The 24,469-nt window shown below is 36.7% G+C and overlaps 1 protein-coding gene across 2 annotated transcripts in view; it reads left to right on the top strand.

The window, feature by feature from the left end:
- The window catches only part of FGF14 (fibroblast growth factor 14), a 613,591-nt gene that overhangs the window by 454,138 nt on the left and 134,984 nt on the right, over nucleotides 1-24,469 (top strand). For both annotated transcript variants that reach the window (XM_079138647.1, XM_079138648.1), the window contains exons 2-3: nucleotides 4,343-4,453; nucleotides 10,800-10,903. In XM_079138647.1, the coding sequence (XP_078994773.1) occupies nucleotides 4,343-4,453; nucleotides 10,800-10,903 (215 nt within the window). The remainder of the gene's footprint in view (nucleotides 1-4,342; nucleotides 4,454-10,799; nucleotides 10,904-24,469) is intronic.

Genomic DNA, 24,469 nt, shown 5'->3' with positions numbered 1-24,469 from the left:
TGATAAACCAGCAGGAGGTCTCTGTTGTGTCTCCACATTCTGCAATGGCCTACCTTGCCCACTGCTTGGAAGCCATTTCTGCTGAGGCATCTGCTTCAGTACTGGCTGCTCTTGAGGGTCCTGTTTGTACGAACAGTTGTGTGAGATCCTCTTGGTTCCCTTTTGGCAATTTTTTTTTTCTCACAGGAACATAACATAACCTGTAGGTGACTTGTCCGGCATATCTTATATTGAAATTGAGGCTTTCTGTGGAGGGAGAGAGTGAGCGCTGTATCCCCTCTGTCACTGTAGCTCTGGGAACTTGGTTATACTTCTGCCTATGACACCTAACTGATGTGGCTATTTTCTCCATAAACTATGCACAAAAATAAACTCATAAATGGAACCCTTGAAGATTTGAGCCAATTACTATGAACTGTCGTAGGTGCTTTTGGTTATTCACATGTATCACTGCAATGTTAATATTAAGTTCATATGAAATGCTATTTTCACTCATTCTTCATCATAGTCATTAATAGGTTTTATTAAAACCACTGCATTTTCATTGAAAAATTTTCATGCCCTCATAGAAAAATTAGTAAATGATAAAAATGTTGAAAATTAAATATTCCAATTACCCCCAAATACAATATACTTATCATTTTGTTGTATTCTTGCTTATACACTTTGTACAGTATTTTACATTGCCATGATCATGTTATGTGCACTTAGAGTTTGCACAAAGCTTTACAATATTTGGGATTTATTTTTAAGTTAGAGATTTGGAAAGTGCAACTCCCTGGTCAGAGCTGTGGATGCTTTGAAGTTTTCACATTACTGCAGTTTTCACTCTTACCAGCAATGTATGAATTACTGGATATTTTACTACCCCCTTGTTAGCATTCATTCAACAAATATTTAACACACAGTTACTATTCATCCAGACTCTGGAGATGTAATGATGAAAAATATCACACATTTCAGTGTTCTTCATGAGATTTACACTCCAGTTTGTGAGGCAGCTGTTAATCATACAATTGCACAAATAAGAATTATGATCATGAATTATAAAGCAAAATACTCACATCTGTTCAATAGCAGAGGTAGGTACATGGAGGCAAGACGTATTGCTTTCTGTACTTGTTAATGGACTTAGAAGGTTTCAAAGTTAAATTATTTCAGTGTGTAAAAAATGAGTCAAACCTATGATGAACCTGCCATAGAAGTATCCAGAAGAATCTGCCCTGTCAGAGGGGTCACAGAGTGTCCCCATGAAGTATTAGTGGACCCAAACTTGGGTAGGAGGAAAAGGAGTTAACTAGGAAAAGGTGTGTGCCTGGGGTGCAGGTGGACGTACTGGAGACAGCGAGGTACAGGGAACAGGATGAATTGTGGAATGCTTGCAGGCAACCCGCAGGGACCAGGTGAGGCTTCATGGAGGAGGTGGGTGGGGCATTCAGAGGGAAGGCCAGCTGAAAAGATGGGGCCCGGTTGCTGTGGAGCATCACGTAACTCATAGACAGAGAAGAGTCGCTGTAGGTTTCCAGATCTGATGGAGTGAAACGGGCAGACTGCAGGTGGGACCACCCCACAGGGAGGTAATGAGGAGCTGGACCTGAAAATAGAAACAGGGAAAAGTGGGAGGGATCTGTGAAGAAGTATCCGTAGGAGACGGGCAACTCATCAGCTGGGATTTAAAAACAAGCATGGCGTTTAGGGAACTATCCTGTTAACATAAGTAGCAAGATCAGGAGGGAGATACTTCCCCCTGGAGGCGGTGGGTTGGGGACAGTCCCAGGGAAGATGGTAGCGGAGCAAGCTTTAAACTTCTGGTCCTCAAGTTGCAACTGTGGTGAGGGTTTCCTGGGGTGGAGATTAATTGCTAATGCAGCCAATGACAAAGTAGGGTGGCCCAGATTATTAGGAACTTTAATCCTTTCTAATGTTTGCATTATGGTTTTACATTACACATTCACCTCCGAGTATGTAGGATTTGAGTGCAGGCATGGATACGGCTTATCTTTGAAAGAGCAGAGTTTTTGTGTTCTGTTCTTGTTTTATTTCTATTTTTTATTTTTATATTTAGCAGATTGGTTTCCATTTACCATAGGTTGTTCAGGGGTTTTGGTTTAATCCTTCAGTCTGTGGAGGCCACATACCGTGGGCAGGACCCGGTGCTGAGCCCAGCCCAGCTCTTCTGAGTTACGTGCCCTTTGTCCGATTATTTTGATTTCTCATTCTCAGAGTTGGCTTCCTATCAAGTGGAGAAATGGTGAGGATTCCATGAGTTAACCATGGAATATTCTAAGAAGAACGCCTAGCCCCTGAGAAGAACTTCATGTTGTTATGATTTTTAAAAACAGAAATGGGAGGCACTGTGGAACCAGATAAATCAAAATTAATTCACTTTTTTATTTAATTAAAGGAGGGCTCAAAACACTTATGCTTTATTTTTAGTCCCTTAACAAATGAGGCATGGCCCAAACGTGCTCTCTGTGTAGCGTGAGGAACCTATGAGCAGACCCTCGTCTTCTTACTGTTTATCCTGACTCCTAGCTCCAGGAGACCAATGAACACAAATATAGAATTATTTAAAAATAAGTGATTCAGAACATAAAGGTTCTGCAGAAAATTGTCAGCCTCTTAGATCCTCTGTGTTCTCATGGCAATCAAGAAATTCTCCCCTACTTTTTTACTTTTGGTCTCTTTCTTGCTACCTATTTTCAGAAAAGAGCACAAGCAAGATAAAGCAAAAGTCAGAAAAGAAGTCTTCAGTAGACAGAGTTTATAGCCAGTCAAGTCCTGCTGGGTGAGGTGCAGCAGCAACAATTTTTCGCTGATGCACATGTTAGAATTAAGTGATTTTGAAGTTATATAGTACACAATGAGGAACATATGTAAGGTAATCCTAATACACACTTAGGTATTTCCTTTTAAGACCTTAGTCGTAAAAGCACCTGCATCCTGACATGTGTTCTCAGACTGCCCTGATGTGGTGCTTGTGCATTATTTCCCAGAAGGTTCTTTCCAGTATCATCCCATCAATGAAGCAAATATGTACTCTGCACAAAAAGAGTTTTTGGTGCCACTTTTCATTTCTCAAGCCTCACCAAAAAGCCTGAGGCTGTCTGTTTGGGGGCAGCTATGTGTTTTTTGCATGTATATTGCTGGTGTCCCCTTGTTTGTGCATACACTGCTTTTCTGTGGATGGCAAAAGGCTGGTTTCATCCTTCAGGAGTGTCCTGCTGTTTGACAGTATGATCACATTTGCATATCCCATCCAGCTATTATGGAGAGAAGCCAGTTGCCATGGTGAGGATTATGATGTCCCACATCAAATCTTGTCCTGAGATGGGGACTGCCTTTGAAAAACCACATGCAAATATTTATTCTCAAAGATACAGTGGGCCCTTGGGGAAGCACTGGATTACTAGCCTGGTTACTTTTTCTGTGAAGCATCAAATGAGAAGTCCAACACGGGTAATTTCCCTTTTCGTTAATAAAAATTTTCACTGCTCTCTACAAAGGTCTACCTTCTCGGCGAGAGTCTGATTCTGTATTGTATCTTTTTACTGTCCCTCTCGGTTAGGTAAATTGATAGGTTTATCTGTTCAACTCCTCTCACTTTTCCAGATTATTACATCAGCACTGACCTCCGTGTAAGTTGGTGCCATTGGTTTTGTATGTTTTGTGTGTGTGTTTGGTGCTGGGGATTGAACCAGGGCACTGCCCGGGGTAAGCACCTGCTCTGCCACTGAGCCACACCTGACCTTCCATGTGGCTCCCTTTGTGCTTCATCTCCGTTTACAGGTGCAGTGTTGCTTTGTCCTTTTCAAGTGTCCAGCCGCATAGATCCTCAGGCAGGGGAGGGCGATCCTGGGCAAAAGGGGATGTTCGCCAAACTGTGACTTTTTCTAAGAATGTGTGTTAAGAATTAACATGAATTTTTAAAAATATACAGGTTTCTCCCACTTGGGAACTATTAGTCAACTTAAATAAAAGGAAAACTCCATTTAAAAACATTTTGAAAAGTCTCTTAGAGTCACAGTTTTGCAAAAACCCTGAACTGCCATCCTGAATGACAATATCAAGTTATGCTATAGTTTAAAGCAACAATTAAGTTAATACCTTAATTAATTTAATAGTTTTAATGAATAATTCAAACACACATACATTAGTTTCATAAAATGCCTATTTTCTGGGGCTTTCTACAGTGTTTTCTTTGCCTTCTATGATTCATACTCTCTGAGACAGAATAAATGTGCTACTTCTACAAAATGACCTGTTAACTTCTGAAAAAGAAACAGAAAACAGTCTCCCTGGCCACACGGTGAGGCTCATGACCACTCTGTTTGCCTTTCAGATCCCCAGCTCAAGGGTATAGTGACCAGGTTGTATTGCAGGCAAGGCTACTACTTGCAAATGCACCCCGATGGAGCTCTGGACGGAACCAAGGACGACAGCACTAATTCTAGTAAGTGACCACGCAGAACACCAGCCAGCACATGGGGAGAAGATGCACTGCCCCTTCTATGACTTTGTAGAACTCCCTTTGCAAACGTTTGGTTAGGCTGGTGCATTTTTACAAATGTTACACCGTAGAATGCCAGGTATAATTTTACTAAAAACACTGATCAGAAACAAAAGAAAGCTGCGACTTTAATTGTAAGTTGATAACTTCAGGGTTTTCATATAGCTTTCCAGACCCTGGAAATTACTGTTACTTTTAATTTCATTTTCACAAAAGTCAAATAAGCACACCAGCATATTGAGATGAACACTGTGTATATGTTTCCTCTGAATATAATATTTTGTGAGGCCTGTGGCTTCTTAATGGTCCCTGTGAGGACTCAAAACCTACAAGGATTAAGTTGTTGCAAATGATAGAAAGACATTTTTTTTTTCAGATTCTTTGTATTTAACAAGAAATCTTCCTTATCTGTATACCTTTATATTATACCAAATTTTTACCACTTCACAGTATTGGGTCCATCATTATTTTATTAAAAGTCTCCATACCTTCCACTATATTCATGTCTGTCCTCCTTTTACTCTCTCTTTATTTTTACCTTGTCCTGGTATGGTCTATCTGGTATCCCTCCTTGTTCAACTGCTTTTTCCTTTCCCATATTCTGTTGATGCTGATTCTCTTCTAAAATAGACATACCTTTACTGCTCGAGATAGTGAGAAGCAAAAACTGTTTTATTAGGGAATATTTCATCACAGAACATGCACCCAGGAGCAGATGTGCATCTGACCACCCATTCATCATTTATTCTCCACCTGTGGAAGAACATGGTTCCATTACAGGGGATCAGGAGGGACAGCATCGGATTATAGGCATTTCCAAGTGTAAATTATACTGATTGATTATTCAGTAACACTGATGCAGAAAGAAGCTCATAACATAAAATAGGCTCATTTTTATGTTTGGTGTTTCTATTTGAAACATAAATTTTTCTAACCATTATGTTTACTATTTTAGGTTTTGGCTATTTCTTCACTTTTATTTTCTTCTGACTTCTTTTTGGTTTTACTCTGTCTCCATTTTCCTTCTTTTGAATTTCTAGTCTTTTCTCTTTGGTGTCCATTGTATATCCTTTTTTGTTTTTAAAATGTTCCTTTAAATATCTGTTCAGCACTTTGTTTTTACTTTTCCTTTTTTAATTTAGGAAAAGGGAAAGTAAAAATGCAGGCACAGAAAAGCTTTTCATTCATAAGACCTTTGTCAAACATTGTTCACTTGTTGGGATTTTGTAAGTAGATGGGACTTTTTTTAAGATGATGGGTACATTCCATCTTTGACACAGAAAAGAGATCAGATTTTTGTGGTTCAAGCCAGTACATATACGCCTGCCCATTTTCTTTTCCCTTCTGTAACTCTGAACCCATTCTTCCACCAAGGGGCATTTCCTTTGGCTAATGTTTTACAGTGGTGCTGGTCATAGAGCTTAGAGATTCGTGAGATTCCGTTTTCACTGTTCTCTGGCTGTCCTTGCCCAGAGTCTAATAAAACACAAGATTTAGTTCTCCATAATGCTACTCCCTTTAGGTGCTATGATATTTTGAAAGCTTTATCAGACTAGAGTGATGTCATTCATTTTATGGCAAAAGTTTTGAACAAAGAAAATGAACTAGAGTTATAGAAAAATGCTGCTTCATTGGACTGCTTGGAAAAATAATTTTCTTCAAACAAAAGTTGTATGCATTTTTCCGCAGCTTCTTTTTCTTTTAGAAGAGAGGCATTTGGGGAGGCGATAACACCAAATTGTTGACCCCTAATGATGAGAATCAATATCACTTTGAGAAGTGTCAAGTAGACATTGTCTTTAAAGAGCACATTGATTGGGAATTGAATAAGCAGCACAGTACATTTCTCAATTAGGAATGTGCAGATGGAGACAGCATATACATGTACACACAGTTGTGGACCATTAAGCACTGAGCTGGAAAGACGAGATAACCAAAGATGCTCAGCCTTCTGCTCTCTCAAAACCTGTGGCTTTTCTTTGTGCATGGAAACTGTCCTGGAAGGAGCAAGAAACACTAGGTCACTTCTGAAACTCCTCTATTGGGAACAGTCCTAAGAAAGACAGGGCAGGAGCTCCAGAGAAAGCAAGTAAGAGCCAAATCAAGTGTCCCCACTCAAGGGAATTTAATTCCTATGCAAAGACCTGGCCCATCAGTCCCTTTCCAACCCTTCATGTGCACTGTAAGCCAGTTAGGTTACTTTTGTTACCATTTCAACGTTTGCAAAGACTTAAAGGAGGTGAGATAGTCTCTTCTCAAAAGGCTATTCAAGCTTTAAAACTACAATATTTAATAAAAATTGTCAGAATTATAGATTTATAACAGCAATGGAAATGACCAATTGACTCTCCTTTTGTGTACTATCACATTTTGAAATTGAAGACCACCATTTTTAGGATGAATTTTAAGGTTGTTCTTCTGGTTACTGGTTAATTACAGTAGTCTGAGGAATCTTAGAGAAATTGTTAGCACTGGAAAGAATTTTTAAAAAAATAAGCATGTGCATTAGAAATGCTGACACCTCCCTGCAGGCCTAACTCCTGAGCTGAGAATTTTTTTCTCAAGGGGTCTTCTAAATAAAAGTCAGTGCACAGCTCCTAGTGAGAGCACAGCCTGCTTGGTTTGAGAAGAGGGTGATACAGTAATTCATAATCATGATTTCATTTTTTGATAATTCTGAACATAAACCAAGGATGTCATCCATAAACAGGAAAAATAATGAGAAATAACTTAAAACTCACCCTGATATGTCCCTACAAGCCAACAAATGAAAAATCAAGGGCTTGAACCTTGAAATCTTTGATTTGAGTTCAACACATTTCCTACTAAATATAGAATTATTTGGAAAGAAAAATCAGAACCCACATGCTAAGGTGCCTCTGTAATTTCAGACTGAGCTGAGAAGAGGCTAGGGGCCCCTGGATGGTACACCTCCATGACCTTGTTCTCCCAGGGTTCCACCCTGAGACCTAGAGGTTTCTAGAAAGGACAAATACAAGCAAGTCCTTGATGATGGGTATATGGTCCTATGGGGAAGATGCTGTAGCAACTTGACTGTCATTGTCCACCATGTGCCCCAGAAAATTCTTCACAAAGATGTGAGCATTCAAAGTGACTACATGGCCATACCCCTAGAGGTATATCCCTGTAAAACCACCAAATGTCAGTATTACCGTAGACCCCGTATCTTATTAGGGACTAGTTTTTCCTTCTTCCTTGTTTAGTTTTGGGGATGCTGTGGATTATTTTTCTGTTTTAAAACTTCTTTGTTTCCCATTATCAGACTTAATAGATGCTGCAGGTAGAATAGGAATATATCTATATACTGTTATATATTATACATAATATAGGCACTAATATTTATGACAGTGTCAAATCCTCTAAAACAACTCCTTTCCCCTTAGAAATGCTCTGCCAATGAACTTGATGTATAAACATTGTCATACCACCCCACAGGCTTTAGGATTGCAGTTCTTACCTGGACTGTGTAACTGTGTAGGCTCATTTTAGGATCTTTCTTTTTTTCTGTTTTTTTTTTTTTTTTTTTTTTTTTGCGGTGCTGGGGATTGAACCCCAGGGCCTTGTGCTTGCAAGGCAAGCACTCTACCAGCTGAGCTATCTCCCCAGCCCCTGAGGAGCTTTCTTAATTAAAAAAAAAAAAAAAAAAAAAATCCTTAAACCCTAAAGCCACTCCTAGGGACTCTGATTTTATTGGTCTGGAGATGGGCTTGGTTGTTTTCTTATGTAAACATGACCAGTTTTAATGTTAAGTCAGGATTGAAAACCACTGTCATATAGAGACTAGATTATTCCACAGAATGAACAAAGTGGCAGGACTGCCTTCATTATTCTGCCCCTAGGCCTTGTGCCATTGATTTGTAATTGTGTAAAATTAAAAAAGAGTAGAAAAATGTAATGCTTCATTAATATATCTGTGGTTTTAACTACCCTCCAGGCCCATCATGGTGTGTTTTGATGGTCCTCTACATTGCGGTGATTCTATGGATTCTTTTCTTATTGTCTTCTGTAAATGATAATAAGTTGTATTTTAAAATTCAGGTCCCTTCCAAAATTCTGGGGCAAAAGAAGAATATTCTGGTTTGGATTATCTTTCTAGAATTTTTCTCCTTCACATACCACATTTTTATAGTGAGTTCATGATGCACTGGCCTTCTCGAATTATCCTCTCTGGCTTACATCAAAGGTATGGCACCTACAATACCACTAGAAGGGTGAAGGGTCACATAACTAGGTTGGAGTCAGGTTAGAACAGGTATATGATTATGTTTTACCTTGAGATTTTGCACATAAATCAATAAGTATCCTACAGTTCTCATCCTTTCAAAAAGTAAGGGAGATGATGCAATTCAGGTTTCCCACACAAAAATAAATATGGCATTCTCCCACAAAGAAGTTACAACTGTAAGGTCCCTCCTTACCCTCAGAATCCTATGCAATACAGCCCAACTTTAGTTTGCATAGTGAAAACTATGATTCATATACATATACCTGCATATATAATATATATGTTTATGTCCCAAGTATTCTTCTGTGACCGTGGCTTGCTGTTTTGATCATTTGTGTAATGCAGACACCTTGAGGTCTTGGGAGCAGAAACATGTAGTCATTAGAAGAAAGGGTGTGTCTTTCTCTACCCTATTAGCCAAAAACATGTCTCTGAGAATGAAATAGAACACAATTTATGAAGTTGTGTTAAAATTACTCACTGAGTAAACCCTGAGGATGAAGTCAAAATTGCCCACAATTTTCAAGTGATTTGGTTTTGTGGAATAGAGTCAAAACCTTAAAGTTAAGATATTTTACTGAAACATTAACTATAGCATTTTAGTGCTGAAGATGCCTGTTCTAGCTTGAACCTATTGCTTTGCATTAGATTTGAGTTAATAAAGACCTGAGTGGGCATAGATAACCACACTGTGGATTACTAACAATTCTCTTATAAATGTATCTACAACAAAATCTCCAAAATCATCAAGCAGTTATCAATAAGAATATGCTAGAAGACCCAGTAAAGAGTCAACATATAATCCTGGCATTGAAATGCATTAAGGGGTATTAAGACCTTAAAAAATCAGTTATAACATTGTGAACTACACCGTGGGAACATATATTTAATGTAATGATATAATAATATTTTATTAACAAAAAAGAAACAAAATTTGGAAACAAGTGAGTTTGTATCTATGAGGTAGGTAAAACAGAACACTATTTGTTTTAGCCAGCTTTTTTGCTGCTGTGACTAAAGACCTGACAATAGCAATTTTCAGAAGGAAAATTTTATTTGGGGGCTTACAGTTTTGGAGGGTTCAGTCCATAGATGGCTGACTCCACTTCTGGGCTTGATATGAGGCAGAACATCATGGTGGAAGGGTGTGCAGAGTAAGCATCTGTGGACATAGCACCAGGAAGCAGAAAGAGAAAAAGTCCATCCAACAAGGACAAAAATATACACCCTAAGAGCATGCCCCAGGGATCCACCTCCTCCAGCCCCATCCTACCTGCCTTCAGTTACCACCCACTTAATCCCTATCACTATATTAACCCACTAATTAGAGTAAGGCTCTCTTAACCCAAACATTTCACTTCTAAACCTTTTGCATTGTCTCACAGTGAGATTTTGGGGTACATCTAACATCTACAAACCATATGCTATTCCCATTTTTATTTTTATTCATAAACTTTATACAGTATTGATAAAGAGAATTGTGTCTTTTAAAGTTTACACATCATCCAGCTTGATTAGTTCTTTCTCAAGTTAGTCTATTGGCAGATGCACATCTTTTCCTGGCTTTGCTGGCATATCATGTTGGTTCTGCAAAAGTTACTTGGTTTTGGCATTACCTTTTTAACTTCCGGTCTGCTCTACATTGCAAGGACAAATCACACCTTCTGGGTGAGAGATCAGTTCAACCTGGAATTTCGAAATTCTGCCTTTTGATACTCTTCACGGCTGATTTCTTTTAGAATCAAAAAGGTGTCAGAGGTTGTGATACTAGAGCCATAATTACAGGCTCAGTTCTGCTTATTATCTCACCAATTCTCCAAAATGCTGCAGGCAAGAATGCTAAGAAGATTTACAAATTGGAGCTGAAGTGCTCATTTTACCCATGGCACAAACTTCTTCATTATAAACAAAAATAAAAGTTATCTAATCGGAACTTCTCAGATAGTAGCGATAAGGATGTTTCTTAAGTAAATGAGCAAGATAAAAGTTGTGGTGTTGCTTCTCTTCGTCCTGCCCACTCAGGACAGATGTTTATCTTTCCAGCACTGTTCAACCTCATCCCAGTGGGACTGCGCGTCGTTGCCATCCAGGGTGTGAAGACAGGGTTGTACATAGCCATGAACGGAGAAGGTTACCTCTACCCATCCGTAAGTAGCATGCTAAAGACACCACCAATCATGCGCAGCAGCAGCCACAAAATCCAGAGAGTTCTATTGGTTCTGCCATTTCTGCTTTAGGATTTGACTTTTATTAGAAAGCTATTGGAGCTGCTTGCTAATTATTTACCAGTGTTTGGTAATACAAGTATATCTGGAGGAAGAGTAAAATTAGATCTTGAAGTGTGTGTTTGCCATATTTTCAAAAATGACCTGGTTCAGAGAAAATTGACCAATTGTGGAAGACACAATGTTGACATAATTTATTTCTATTTAGAAAATGCACTTGTCTTAAGGATTTTCTTGCAAAAAATCTTTTTATTATTAATTTATTTTTAATTGACATAATAATTATGAATATTTACGGGGTACAGCGTGATGTTTGATCTATAAATGCATCATAGAAAGAGTATATCACATTGATTCATATACTTATTACCTCAACAACATATTTTTATAGTGAGAATGTTAAAAGTTTATTCTTTCAACTATTTTGAGGTATGCAATTCATTATTAAATGTTGGTTACCTTGTGGTACAACAGATCACTAAAACTTATCCTGTGGTCTAAATGGAACTTACACCCTGTGATCAACAGCTCCCTTTTCCCCTTCCCTCCTCCTCTGGTAATCTCCATTTTGGTCTCTATTTCCATGAGATATATTTTGTTAGATCAACATATAGTATATGCTTTCACTTAGATATAGAATCTAAAAAATATATATTTTTAAAAAAAGAGGTACTGAGCATTCTAAAAAAGAAGAAGAGAAAAATGTCTGTCTGTCCCCCAGTTTCTATAGGAGATTGGTTCTGGGATACCCTATGGATACCCAAATCTGTGGATACCAATTCCTTTGTATGAAATGACATGGTACATGTAACCTTCACAAATCCTATTTACTTTAAATTATCTCTATATTACTTGATAGTACCTAACAATGTGAATGCAATATAAATAGTTGTTATCCTGTATTGCTTAGAAAACAATAACAAGTGTACATATAGACACTGTTTTTTTGAATACTTTTGATCTGGTTGGTAGAACCCACAGATATTGATCTTGTGGATAGAGAAAGCCTATGATGTTTGTTTAAAAATTCAAATTATGTAAATATTTTACTGGGAAAATATTTCTGATAATGAAATTTGTATTTCATGCAAACCTGATAGTCTCCCTGTTTTGTGTTAATATTTATTAGAAGTTGAGCAATTTTCCAGCCATATAGCATCTACTGAAATATTAACAGATAATCACATTCAGATGCACTATGTCTGTACATTATAATACAGTCAGAATTAATTTCTGTCACAGGTTCAAGCAATACAGACACACACAAATGCTTCTTTCCATTATTCCTTGAGCAGATGTTGATAGCCTCAAATATCTTTAAATATGCTCTTATTTGAGTTTATATACATTTTATTTTTATATAAGTTACTCTCAAGTTCATTGTTTTTTAAATATTATTTCCCAACAAAAAATTACATATAAGCACATCTTACTAATTTATATTTGTAATCTATATATTTATATCTATAGTTAGATATATACATATGAAGAGAGGTGGGGGGATAGTTGTTGAACAGAATCCTTCCCTGGTCCTTCCATGACATCTGATCTGTTTTCCTCAGTGCATCTGAGAAATGAGTGGTGCTTGGATTCCCTGTGTGGTGAGCCTAAACCACACAGGCTGTCCTTACTTTCCAGCTCTTACCTGAGTTCCCTGAAGGGTGTGCCTGAACACAGAACTGGGTCTCACCTTATCCAAACTGTGTGCTGGTGCAGAGGATGAATAGCCAGCACACCTAGCGGGATCCTCCTTAGTTTCCTATACACATTTCGAGAAAAACCAGTACAAATGAAGATCTTTTTTTGAGATGACTCATTTCAGATACAAGTCAACTTTATTGATTTGACATTTGTTCTGTTATTTTTGCTTCTTTATTTTTCCCCAAAGTAACAGTTGAGAGGTCTAAAATCACCAGATGCAGCATCTACCACGGCCTCTACTTCCCTCTCTCTCTGTTGGTAATTTACCACATGGCTGTGCTCTAATATATATATATACTTGTCAGGCAGAATTTATGTTTGTTTTCTTTTTTGCTACCGAGGGACAGTTTTTTCTCTTTTTTCCATGAGGTTGTAAATATATGCCATTCTTCTTTAAAAGTGAGCATATCATCTGGAGTGGGTGTCTTAACTCATATTAAAGTTCTGGTTATGCCTGGTGCAGTCTAAGCAGTACAGTGAGACTAGAAATTAGAAAGACTCTTCCCAGTTTACTCCCCAGCATGTTCAATATGGCTTCCATGTTCAGGAACCAGGTCAAATGAAGAAGCCTGGGGCAACAGCTCTTCACAGGATACATATGTCCTAGAGGCCCTGTCAGGCTCCTGACTGATCTGTCTATAGCATCTTCCAATGGTTCTCCAGACACTACACTTCTGGGCCTCTTCTGTGTTTGCCTGATTCTCTGACTTACAGATATTGGTTTCTCCTCTTCCTGTCTTTGACTCTGCTCTGAAACCAGGGTCTGGCCAGAGATGCTCTATTTGCCCAGCCTCACCCTAAGAGATCTCTGCTTGAGCCAGGGCTTATAATCCTCAGCCTTCTTGTGGGAAAAGGGTTGGATGAGAACCAAAGGCAGTTTCAAGTCTATACTACATCATTAAAGTGTTCTGTTTATTTCAATGTAAGGGAATTTAAACTTCAGATACTTCAAAGCAAAGAATATTTTTCTGTGACTTTTTATTCCATAATTAGTTATGAAGAGCCTAATAAAATAATAATATAGAGCACGATAAAGCAACTACTGTATGATAATGATAGCTGCACTTCTGTATTAGCAATGGCGATAACATTTGTGCGCTTGGCCTGCACTGTTCCAACCATGAATTAACTCATTTAATTCTCCCAATGGCCTTTTTAAAAGTAAGTACAAGTAAAAGGAGTACACCAACATGCAGAAAGTTTAAGATTCTCTCTGGTGTCACGCAGGTAGTAATTAGAAAAACAGGATTTGAGCATAGTTAGTCTGACCCAATAGTTCACAGTTTAACCATTTCACTCTACTGCTTCCGTGTGCCAGACATTTTTCATAAGATGGTCTGGCACCTATTCTAACAAGAAGCTACTGACATGAGACAATATCATTAAAACATTTAGGGAAGAGTTACTTAGGAAATAAGCATCAGGGCAGTTATTATGCAGTATAATCTGAAATACAATGATCCTTTGGAAATTTTTAAATAAATAAAATTACAGAATATTATATTTGTTAGGGGAAAGGTTGATCATATATAGTCAGTATTTCATATTCTTGAACATTTTTGCATTTAATATTTGACCTTTAAATTTTAAAAGGCATAACAACATTGTTATCTAAGAAGCATTGAATTGAGTAATTTTTAAAAATATGAGAACTCTAGTCAAGCTCAGATTTAAAGAAAAAAATAAATGAAGACAGTATGGAAAATGAAGTTGTTTTAAGCATATAGCCACTTTAAAGAAAATTAGCTTGTTTGGATAGTGCATGCTGGTGTCTGATGGGACCAGTTTTATCAAGGATCTATAGATTTAAATTGTAGGTGGTAAAATGGGTCATTCAAGGTAAATCTGTTAAATGAAAATCCCACCATGAGGTGACTCTAGGTGTATATATCTCTGTCTGTATTTTGGGAAGTTACTTTCATAATCCCTTACTATACAAATAAAGATATTCAATGTGTCAGATAATTCCACCATAGGGGAACAAAAAATGTTATCTTTACTGAGATGTCAATAATTGTGTTTCCATTGCTGAAGGCTCTTGTTTCCTGCAGAATGTTTTCTCCAGTGTGACAATGGTTATTTCTTTTGTGGTCATAATGATTGTAATAATTTCCGTGATATGTGTCTCAAGAAACATAATGTCCTATGTAAACCATTTGCTTGAAGGTATAATGCAAACTCAAGGTCACAGAACAGACACCAACAAAAAACTATCTTGTTTCAAAATTAGACAGTTTAAAATGATACTTAAGAAAAGGAAGTCTAGGTGGGAATAGAGGTGCACACTTATAATTCCAGCTGCTCAGGAGGCTGAGGCAGGAGGATCACAAGTTCAAAGCCAACCTCAGCAACTTAGCAAGGCTCTAAGCAACTTAGTGAGATCTTATCTCTAAATAAAATATTTTTAAAAAGGGCTGGAGATGTGGCTTCATGGTTGAGCACCCCTGGATTTGTTCCCCCACACCAAAAAAAAAAAAAAAAAAAAAAAAAAAAAAAAAAAAAGAAAAAAGAAAAAGAAAAACAAAGAAAAGGAAAGGAAAGTCTATTTTAAACCAGTTACAAACTGCATATAATTTTGAGAGGAACAGTCAAGGTTTTTTACATTTTGTTGTTTTGTTTTTTCCAAACAACCTGTGATTTTGAAAGATCACAAAAGTCCTGTAGAAAGCCAAGTTTTGGAATGAAAATTCCAAATACTAAAGAAAAACTAGGAATGAAAGAAAATTATCATTCATCATCTGGGCAACAATAAAGAGAGCTGTGTTTCAGATGAACTTTCTTTAGAACTGGCCGGATCCATAGCCATTGCCAGCATTACAAGTGCCCAGTCTCCCTGGGTCTATCTCTGTATCTGCAACATTGTAGATTTTCCATTAAATGCTTTAGTTAATTTTGAGTTTCAAAATTCAAGATTTACTCTGATTTTTTCTGAATGATGAGGTAAAAGTTTTACAAAAATTACATAAAGATTCATTATTCCTTTATTTCAGCCTGCAATTTATAAGAATATTATTCCTAATGGTGCTGTTTGCTGTTTCTATTACTCAGGTGCCAGCAAGTCCTGTGTTCTCCTGAAATTACTATCTTATCTGAGTCCATTAAGCAATTGGTACAAGTGGATGGGAAACTGTTCCCTTTTCATGTAGATTTTTTAAATGAAACAAGAAAATGCACCACAGAGTTTTGCAAGCCTCAGGACTCATAGGAAGCACTTGGAAAGCCAAAATGTATGCCCTTTGGGTTAACTCTAGAGGCTTCAGTGCAGGGGTCTGGCATGAGGCTCAGAAAGCTGTGGTTGAGTTAATGTTGCCCTCCCAGCCCCTCTGGTGACTCTACAGTTTATTTTCCATCAATCAACAACCACACAGTATTTGGAATGGTCCACAGGTAACTCTAGAGTAAGGTGGTAGGAATGGGGTCGGCTGGGATGGGGAGAAAACCTCAGGTGGGGCACAGGTCTTTAATTTGGCCATGGTGACAACTGCTTCTTATTTTATAACGGAAGACACTAGCACACCCGTGATCTTGTTTCTACACGATGGTTACTTTGCTTCTGGCCCTTGCGCTGTCTGCGACCCTGCATTAAGGGGCTGGAAAGGATGAGAGCTACAGGGAGGGGTTTTCTGAAGGATTTTGGGAAGAACTCCAAGGCTGCCTGAATTTGGCGGTGAGAGTCAAGGTCACTCCGTTATGACCTGCTCAGAAGGAGGTCCACTGTGATGCTTTCACCAGGAGGGGGACAGTGGATGAAGAAGATGCTGCCTTCGTTTGGGGGCCTACTTAGTTTTCCTGCAGGAGACCCAGTGGGTCGTAGTCCCGCTGAAGTCAGTTATCGTCCCACTGTGTGATGCTGAAGCCCATTTTCCCTGAAGAAGAGATTAAGGCTGAAGGCCATCTTAGGAAGAATGTGCAGACAGAATGGTTCCGTGACAGATGGAAATTCATTTCCTTCTCCTTCCTGTGAGACAAAGATGAAGAAATGGGGTCAATGACATTATTACAGTAAAGTTAGATATTAGAAAAAACTTTATTAGGTAATCTTACTTATTGAAAGGCTTTATAATAAACTTTACTTGATTCTTAAGTATATAGAATTGATAGAAGCAGTTTTGGATAATAGAGCAGAGAACTGGATGGTTTAAATTCAGAACTTGTACCTTTATATAAACAATACTAATAAGATCCAAAGAGAATATCAGATCTTCATCCATACAGAGTGGTCCACAAACATCATCCTATGTCAGGTGTGCTCAGATTGGCTTGGCAATACCCAGAGCCAAGAACACTGACCCAGGGGACTCCAAGACTCCAATTCAGTGAGTCCAGAGTGCTTTAAGAACCAGGATTTTGGAAATATAGCCCAAGCTTTTCTAGTGTGTGACCCAAAGGAGCACTGGTAGACACAGGTCTGCATCATGGCCTCCCAAACCACAACTTTGGGATGAGTCACTTTTATATTTCCCATTGCTCCTGCTGCTGATGAGATAATGATTGTGATGGATTATAAATGCATGGTTCAGGTCAAGCCCCTGGAAGTGAACAGAAAGACATGAACCCAAGCTGTGCTCACCGTTCCCACTGGCCAAATGAGTCATCCTGGGAGGAAGTTCATGGAGAAAAGTTCAGCCTGTGACAGCCGCACTCCACGTGGGAAGATCAGGACTTGAAGTCCATCCTGGAACACGAGGCAATATAAGGAAAGACAGGAACCGTGCTGAGGCTTGAGAAAATAGAATAAGAAACAGCATATTACATGAAATTTCAAACTGATAATGGCTGGTTAGGAATCCTGAACAAAAGGTGCAGTCTACACCGTGTCAAGCTCGAGGGGAAACTCTGCCTACTTCTAGACAAGAGCATCCCATCAGAGCAGATTGTCAGCATCAACAAGCCTGAGCTGCTTCAGAAGTTAATGCTTTTGAGATTTTAGAAAAAAACTAATACGAGTATCTCTAACTAGACAACTGTTTTTCCCTAACCCTTAATTGTGTCTGAGACTTAATTTTGTTTATGTCTATGTGGGGACTTCCTACAAGAGTCCCCTTCCTGGGGAGAATAGGCTTCCTCTCTCCCTCCTGCCTGCTGATCACTCCACTGGGTGATTAGCAGGCCCAGGTGCTTGGCCCAAGTGAGAAGTCTCCCTCAGCGTTCCTTTCTGTTTATCAAGAGATGGTTGACCCCCATGTGGGCTCATCTTTATAAAATTGCTCACATATGTCCAGAACCATAATATCAATTTAACAGTTTAAACACATCAAAAACACAAGTGTCTGCAAGAAATATGTGGAATACTATTTTTACTCACTTAAAAATATGATTACTTATAAATATAAATTGAAGATTCATGCTCTTGGTATAATGAGTTAATTTACTTGCTCATTTAGCATTAATTGTACACCTTCCACTGATGGCTAGTGTGCTATATCTGCTGGAAATTCGAAAATAAGTGAAAATTGTGGCTTTAAAACAAAAACCCTAAAGGTTAACAGAGGGCAGTGAACCATTTCAAGAACATCTTGATGAGATGTATTGTACAAACCTGGTCTCCTCTCAGGATCTATGATGAAAAGATTTGCCCGTTTTCTATAAGTTCTTCAGTTGTGATGGCTAAGTAGGAAGCCTTTGATCTATAGTTCTTGATCGTTCATTGTTAAGGTAGAGTAAACTTTCTCAGCAAATTTTATTAACTTAGGTTTTGGGAACCTTCATATTCATATTTATCGTGCATATAACTTAACCTCTTATTTTCTCACTGAAAAAGTGTTAGCAAAGGAGAAACCTGTTTATTTTTCAAGTTAAAATCACAAAAAAGCACTTATTTGCACATTGTTTACTTGATATTCAACGCCTACTTCTAACATAGCCCTATTTCCATTAATGAGGTGAATGGTCTTGTCTTCACCTTAAAAGAGAAACTTGGGGCAAAAATAATAAATAAACCCTGATTTAGTACATGTTAGTACCACTTAAACATAGACATTTTAAAGCAAAAAACATTAATAATTATAGTAATATTTTATTATAATGTAGGAAAAAATGACATGAAATAATTTGCTTTTATATTTCTTTTTATAGTATCAAAGGAAAAAAAAACATAAAACTCACCACAGTACATTTTTACCCTATTTATATTTATACAATATCATAGTACAGGTAACAAAAGTTAGGATGATCAAAATGTTCAAAAAACATGTTTACTTACACCAGTGAACGGTACACAGTACATAGTAGATGGTGAAAGTAATTTTTATTTGTGAGGAGCTTTAAAGACTATTTAAAATGATAGGTGAAACTAGATGTGAAAATGAGTTTGTTTTCACTCTCTACAGCATTAAAAATTGCGAAAACTACATATATGCTAAGAAAATGATTATACCATACAGTAAATGATAAATCAACATTAGCATTAAAGCAACAGTCAGTAGCTACTAAAATTTGGAGCAGAACTGTGCTTCTTTAACAATTGCAAAAGTTGGAGCCCTCAGACTGAAAGTGCAGTATACCATCTACCCAAGTTGAGCTTATAAAGTTTTCCTTCTGATTGTTTTAGTTTCAGAAGTGTTTTTTCTTTCTACTTTTGAGAATGAACTTTTGTGGGAGCTATCTAACAGGTACTCTGAGAACTGGGTTCTAACAGTGATTAGAAATTTTTCTCCTTATTCTTGATATAGCCTCAATAATTATATCCCATTTCTCAGTTGGCTGTATTTCACTGCTAATATTATCTGTTAAACAATATTGATCCAGCACCTGGTAAACCTTAAGAAATAATGATGAATAAGACAGTGCTTGACCTGAGTTCCTGTAAAGGGAAACTCCATTGTTATTGCATTTAAACTTTGAATGACTTCTCCTTGTTACAGAAGGGACCATTGTGCTCTGAGCTAGTTGGAGTTTTCACTGACCTTTGGTTTTTGGTCCTAAGATAACCCATTTAGTTTGGAATGCAATTTCCATGGAAAGGTACATAATGCACTTCTGAGCAGAACATATTAGGCCTCATAAGAGCGCTATCTGGAGTTAGATATTGGTTTTAAGGTCTGACCACTGAATTAAATTAAGAGAGATGAGTCACATGTTATTAGGCATGCCCCAACCAAGCCCAGGCATCAAAATTGGTTGCTATTTGCTGTTCCAGTAGCGGTAGAGACAGGTTGGGAACAAGATATTCTTGGGAGGCTTTAGAATCACATTTTTGTTCTCTGAGAAGATAGAGATACTTTATTTGATCATTAATCCTGGCTTCTGGCCATTATTTAGCAGAGATACTTGTGTGGGCAAATAAGAAACATTATTCTACTTTACTTCTAAGCTGGTACATCTAGTGCCTAATGGTACCAACCTGATAAATGTTGACTATTGCTTTATGTCATAAGAGTAGCACTTATGGTGTTATAGAATAGACTATGCATGCCCTTCCTGAGAGCACAGTGACAAAGGGTTGAGCTTTAATGACTCCCTATTAAAGTAAACTTCTCCAATTAACTCATCTGTCTTTCAACTGTGGACTCATTATAGTATTGTATCTACAGCCTAAATCTTAGACAGTGCATAGGAGATGCCCTACAGTCACAGCAGACTTCCTATGGCAAGTGATCCTACTCTGTTACAGTTTAAGAATATGGGTTTTCTGGACTGTAACTGAGACACAGTTTTGAAGAAATTGGTGTCCCTCTTGCTTATAAGTAATAAAGAACAAAATTAGGACATGATATATTCCTTGGAGAGCTGAATATGCTTTAGGATATGAGAAACAACTATTTTTATTAAAAACCACAAAACATGTTCATATTTCAAAGATGTAATTCATTTACAAGCATCCTCTCTATAATTGAGATTTATGCTCTTATTCATTTTGCTATTGTGCCAAATGGTAAAATGATGGTAATAAGATGTAACTCTGGAAGAAGCTGTAGTATCTACCACATTATTAATTATTTAAGTATTACCATTTAGATTTAGCTTCCTATTCTATAATCATATTTTGGTACCAATAGAAACAATGGAAAATGTAGAAGCAATGGAAAATTATATTTTGCATTATGAATTATATGTTGTGAAAATATCTGTCTTGGTATATGGTAATGTGTAGACACTTCAAGTTTGATAACAGCCTACTGCTTACTGGAAGCCATTCCACCTAACCCCTGCATTGCTTTTATTTTTAGAATCAATTAGAAAACTATATTTCTAGCAATATTAATAACATAAAAATCAACTTTTAACTGTTCATAAGTTTCCTAGACAATTTTTTCCTGGGGACTAAATAAGAGGCATTCTTTTAATGTCCATGGAGAAATAAAATCTAATGTGAAATATTATATTAAAATAAAGGAAGAAATTATTAAGAAGTTGTTCCACAGGTGCCATAAATGATTTAGCTACTTTTCTAATGCAGTTTGAGTCATTTGAAAAACTGCTTGATAGAGTTAGCAAAGCAAAATATATACCCAGGAGAAATAGCACTGAGCCTTTATTAAATTTAAAATTGCATTACAAAGAAGACTTGCACATTTAAATGGGCAGACAGAAGAATTACCTTGGGCATTAATCCTCTGTGTTTATCTAAAGGAATCAAATACCTTAAAGTAATTTGAATGAAAACAAAGTTCATATTAATTTTTTTGCATCATTTATGCAATAACAACAACAATCAAAAAAGACAAGAGAAAGAAAATCATGTCAACAAAACAGTTTAAACACACAGGATGTTCCATCACACTTTGGTTTTCTGAGGCTCATAAGCTAGTTCTGATTTTATATTTCATCTGATGGCCAGTCCTTAGGATCAATTAGAAATTCCTCAGATTTATTAAATCATTAACTATTCGGACTAAAATATGTTGTTTGAATTTTTATGAACAGTAACTTCTTTAAATATTGTGTTCCTAATAGTGATCAGGAAAAACTATCAAATGTACACATTGCAGCACTTAATGCTAATTATCAGATATTCCAATCATTGTCTTTACAAGAGACTTCCCCAGGGATCCATTGAAATATTGCATAGCAGAAAAAATGATTTGTGTATAGTAATTGATACAACAGTAGAATATTGACCATCCTCTCAATACCTAATTGTATTTTCACCAAGAAAAAAATGTCAGCATTTTATTTGGAAGACTTCAGTGCTTTAAAATGGTTCTTGATTTTATAAAATGGGATAGATTGCATTATTGTTGACTTGAGGTGATTCTACATTTGAAGCAGTGATGCAAGATAAAGAGGAAGGAGCATAACATTTAAGTTCTGAAAATATGGAACTTATGGAAAACATCCCAGAGTCCTTTTTAATGTACTAATGAATTATTATTAATTGTACTTCAGCCAGTTTATTAAGTGTTATTATGTTCCCACTAGAGAAGAACAGAACTATTTTACTATATGTGATTTGTCTGTATCTTTATCTATGAGTGTGTGTTACTTATTTATAACATTTTTATAGTTGTAAACTACTAAGACATAATTGACATTGTCTTTCCCACATAATGAAAGGAGAAGCACCTAAGATTTGGTATTCTGATATATACATGCAGGTGTTTTTCTCTTATTCTTATTTGTGTAGTACCATGAAAATAAAATTTATCTTTAGGGCTGTTATATGTAAGGTCTATAATTCATAACTCCTGTTATTAGTAATTCTTCAAAAGCAAAGGTGTATAATTGATTTTTAGACAGACTACATAGTGGGATTGATAGGTGAACAGGTATAATGGGAAGGAAATGCCCTCCTCAGAATGCTAAATGATTAATAAATGTGATATACCACATCAGCAGAGTGAAAAGACAAAAAACATACAGTCATCTCAATAGAGGCAGGAAAAGCAGTTGATAAAATTCAACATCCTTTAATGATAAAAATGTTGACAAGTTAGGTATACAAGAAACATACCTCAATTATATAATGAAGGATATATGTATAGTAAACCAATAGCTAACATAATCCTGAGTAAAGAAAAGCTGAAAGATTTCTCAATAAGATCTGGAGCAAGACAAAGAATGCCCACTTTCTTCACTTATTCAACACAGTACTGGAAGTTCTAGCCAAAGCAATCAGGCAGGAAAAAGAAGTAAAGGTAATATGAATCGAAAAAGAAGTCAAATTCTCACTACTTGAAATTAACATGATCTTCATGTAGAAAACCCCAAAGATTCCATCAAGAATTAAAAAAAAAACATAATTAGCACTAATAAATGAATTTAGTAAAGTCACAGGACCTAAAATCAACATGCAAATATCAGTACCATTGTTATATGCCAATAGAAAATTATCTGAGATAGAAATAAGGAAAGTAATCAAATTTAACACTATCAACAGAAAAAAAAAAAAAAACACCTAGAAGTAAATTTAACAAAGGAGGTGAAAGATCTCTGTAATGAAATCTATAAAAATATTGATGAAAGGAATTGAAGAGGATGCTAAAAGTAGACATCCGTGTTCAAGAATGGAAAAATCAATATCGTTGAACATCCATATTGCCCAAAGTGATCTACAAACTTCATGTAATCTGTATGAGAATCAACAACATTCTTCACAGAACTAGAAAAGGTAATCCTAAAACTTACATAGGACCAAAGAAAACCCTGAATAGTCAAAGCAATTTTAAAAAACAAAGCAGAAGCATTATACTACCTGATTTCAAAGTATGCTACTAACCGGTAGTAATTGAAACAGCATGGTATTGGCATAAAAACAGACACGTAGATCAATGAGACAGACTAGAGTAATGAATACATCTAAGAGTAACTGATTTTCAACAAAGTTACTAATAACATGCACTGAAGAGAAGATGATCTTTGAAATAAATGCACTAAAAAAAATTGGAAATCCACATGCTGGACACTGAAATGGATTCCCATCTCTCACCAGTTACAAAATCAGCATGAAATGGATTAAAGACATAAATGAAGACCTGACTCTGTGAAAGTACTAGAAAGAAACATGGGGGAACACTTCAGGACCCTAGAACAAGAAGGAATTTTTTGACAAGATCTCAGAAACACAAGAAACAAAAGAAAAAATTAGACTAAAATGATTCTGCATAGCAAAGGAAAACAATCATCAAAATGAAGACATACTTATAAAATGGGATAAATATTTGCAAGGTATACATATGACAATGTGTCGCTATTCAAGATATATGAGGAACATACACACACAAAAATATACCCTCTATAACAAAAAAACCCAAATAACTCAATTTTAAAAAGGAGACAATGAATTAGATCTTTCTCCAAAGAAGACATACAAGTTGCCCACAGGTGTGTGAAAAAATGCTTAACATCACAAATCATCAAGGAAATGCAAATCAAAATCATAATGCCATTTTGCCTTCCTCCAGTAAGAATGGCTGTTATGAAAAGACAAAAGATAACAAATGCTGATGAGGACATGGAGAAAAGAGAACCCATGTACACTATTGGTAGGAATGTAAATTAGTATATCCATTATGCAAATAAATTTGGAGATTTCTCAAAAATTAAAATATAGCTATCACGATTCATCAATCCCACTACTGTGTTCATATCTAAGAAAATAAAATCAGTCTAAGAGACTTCTACCCTGCAATATTTATTGCACCAATTATTCACAATAGTCCAAGAAGTGGAAACAACCAAAATGTCCACCAACTGATGAAGGAAAAAGAAAAATGGGGTGCATATAAAGAGTGGAATACTATTCTGTCCTAAAAACAACAAAATTCTGTTATTTATGACACCACGGAGGGAACTGGCTATGCTTATGTTAAGCAAAATGAGCCAGACAAGAAAGAGAGTTCAAGAAAG

The sequence above is a fragment of the Sciurus vulgaris genome, assembly GCF_902686455.1.
Source record: "Sciurus vulgaris genome assembly, chromosome: 4".
In the NCBI taxonomy this organism is placed as follows: Eukaryota; Metazoa; Chordata; class Mammalia; order Rodentia; family Sciuridae; genus Sciurus; species Sciurus vulgaris.
Note: the sequence above shows the minus strand (reverse complement) of the source record. Positions and strands in the feature narration are given on the sequence as shown.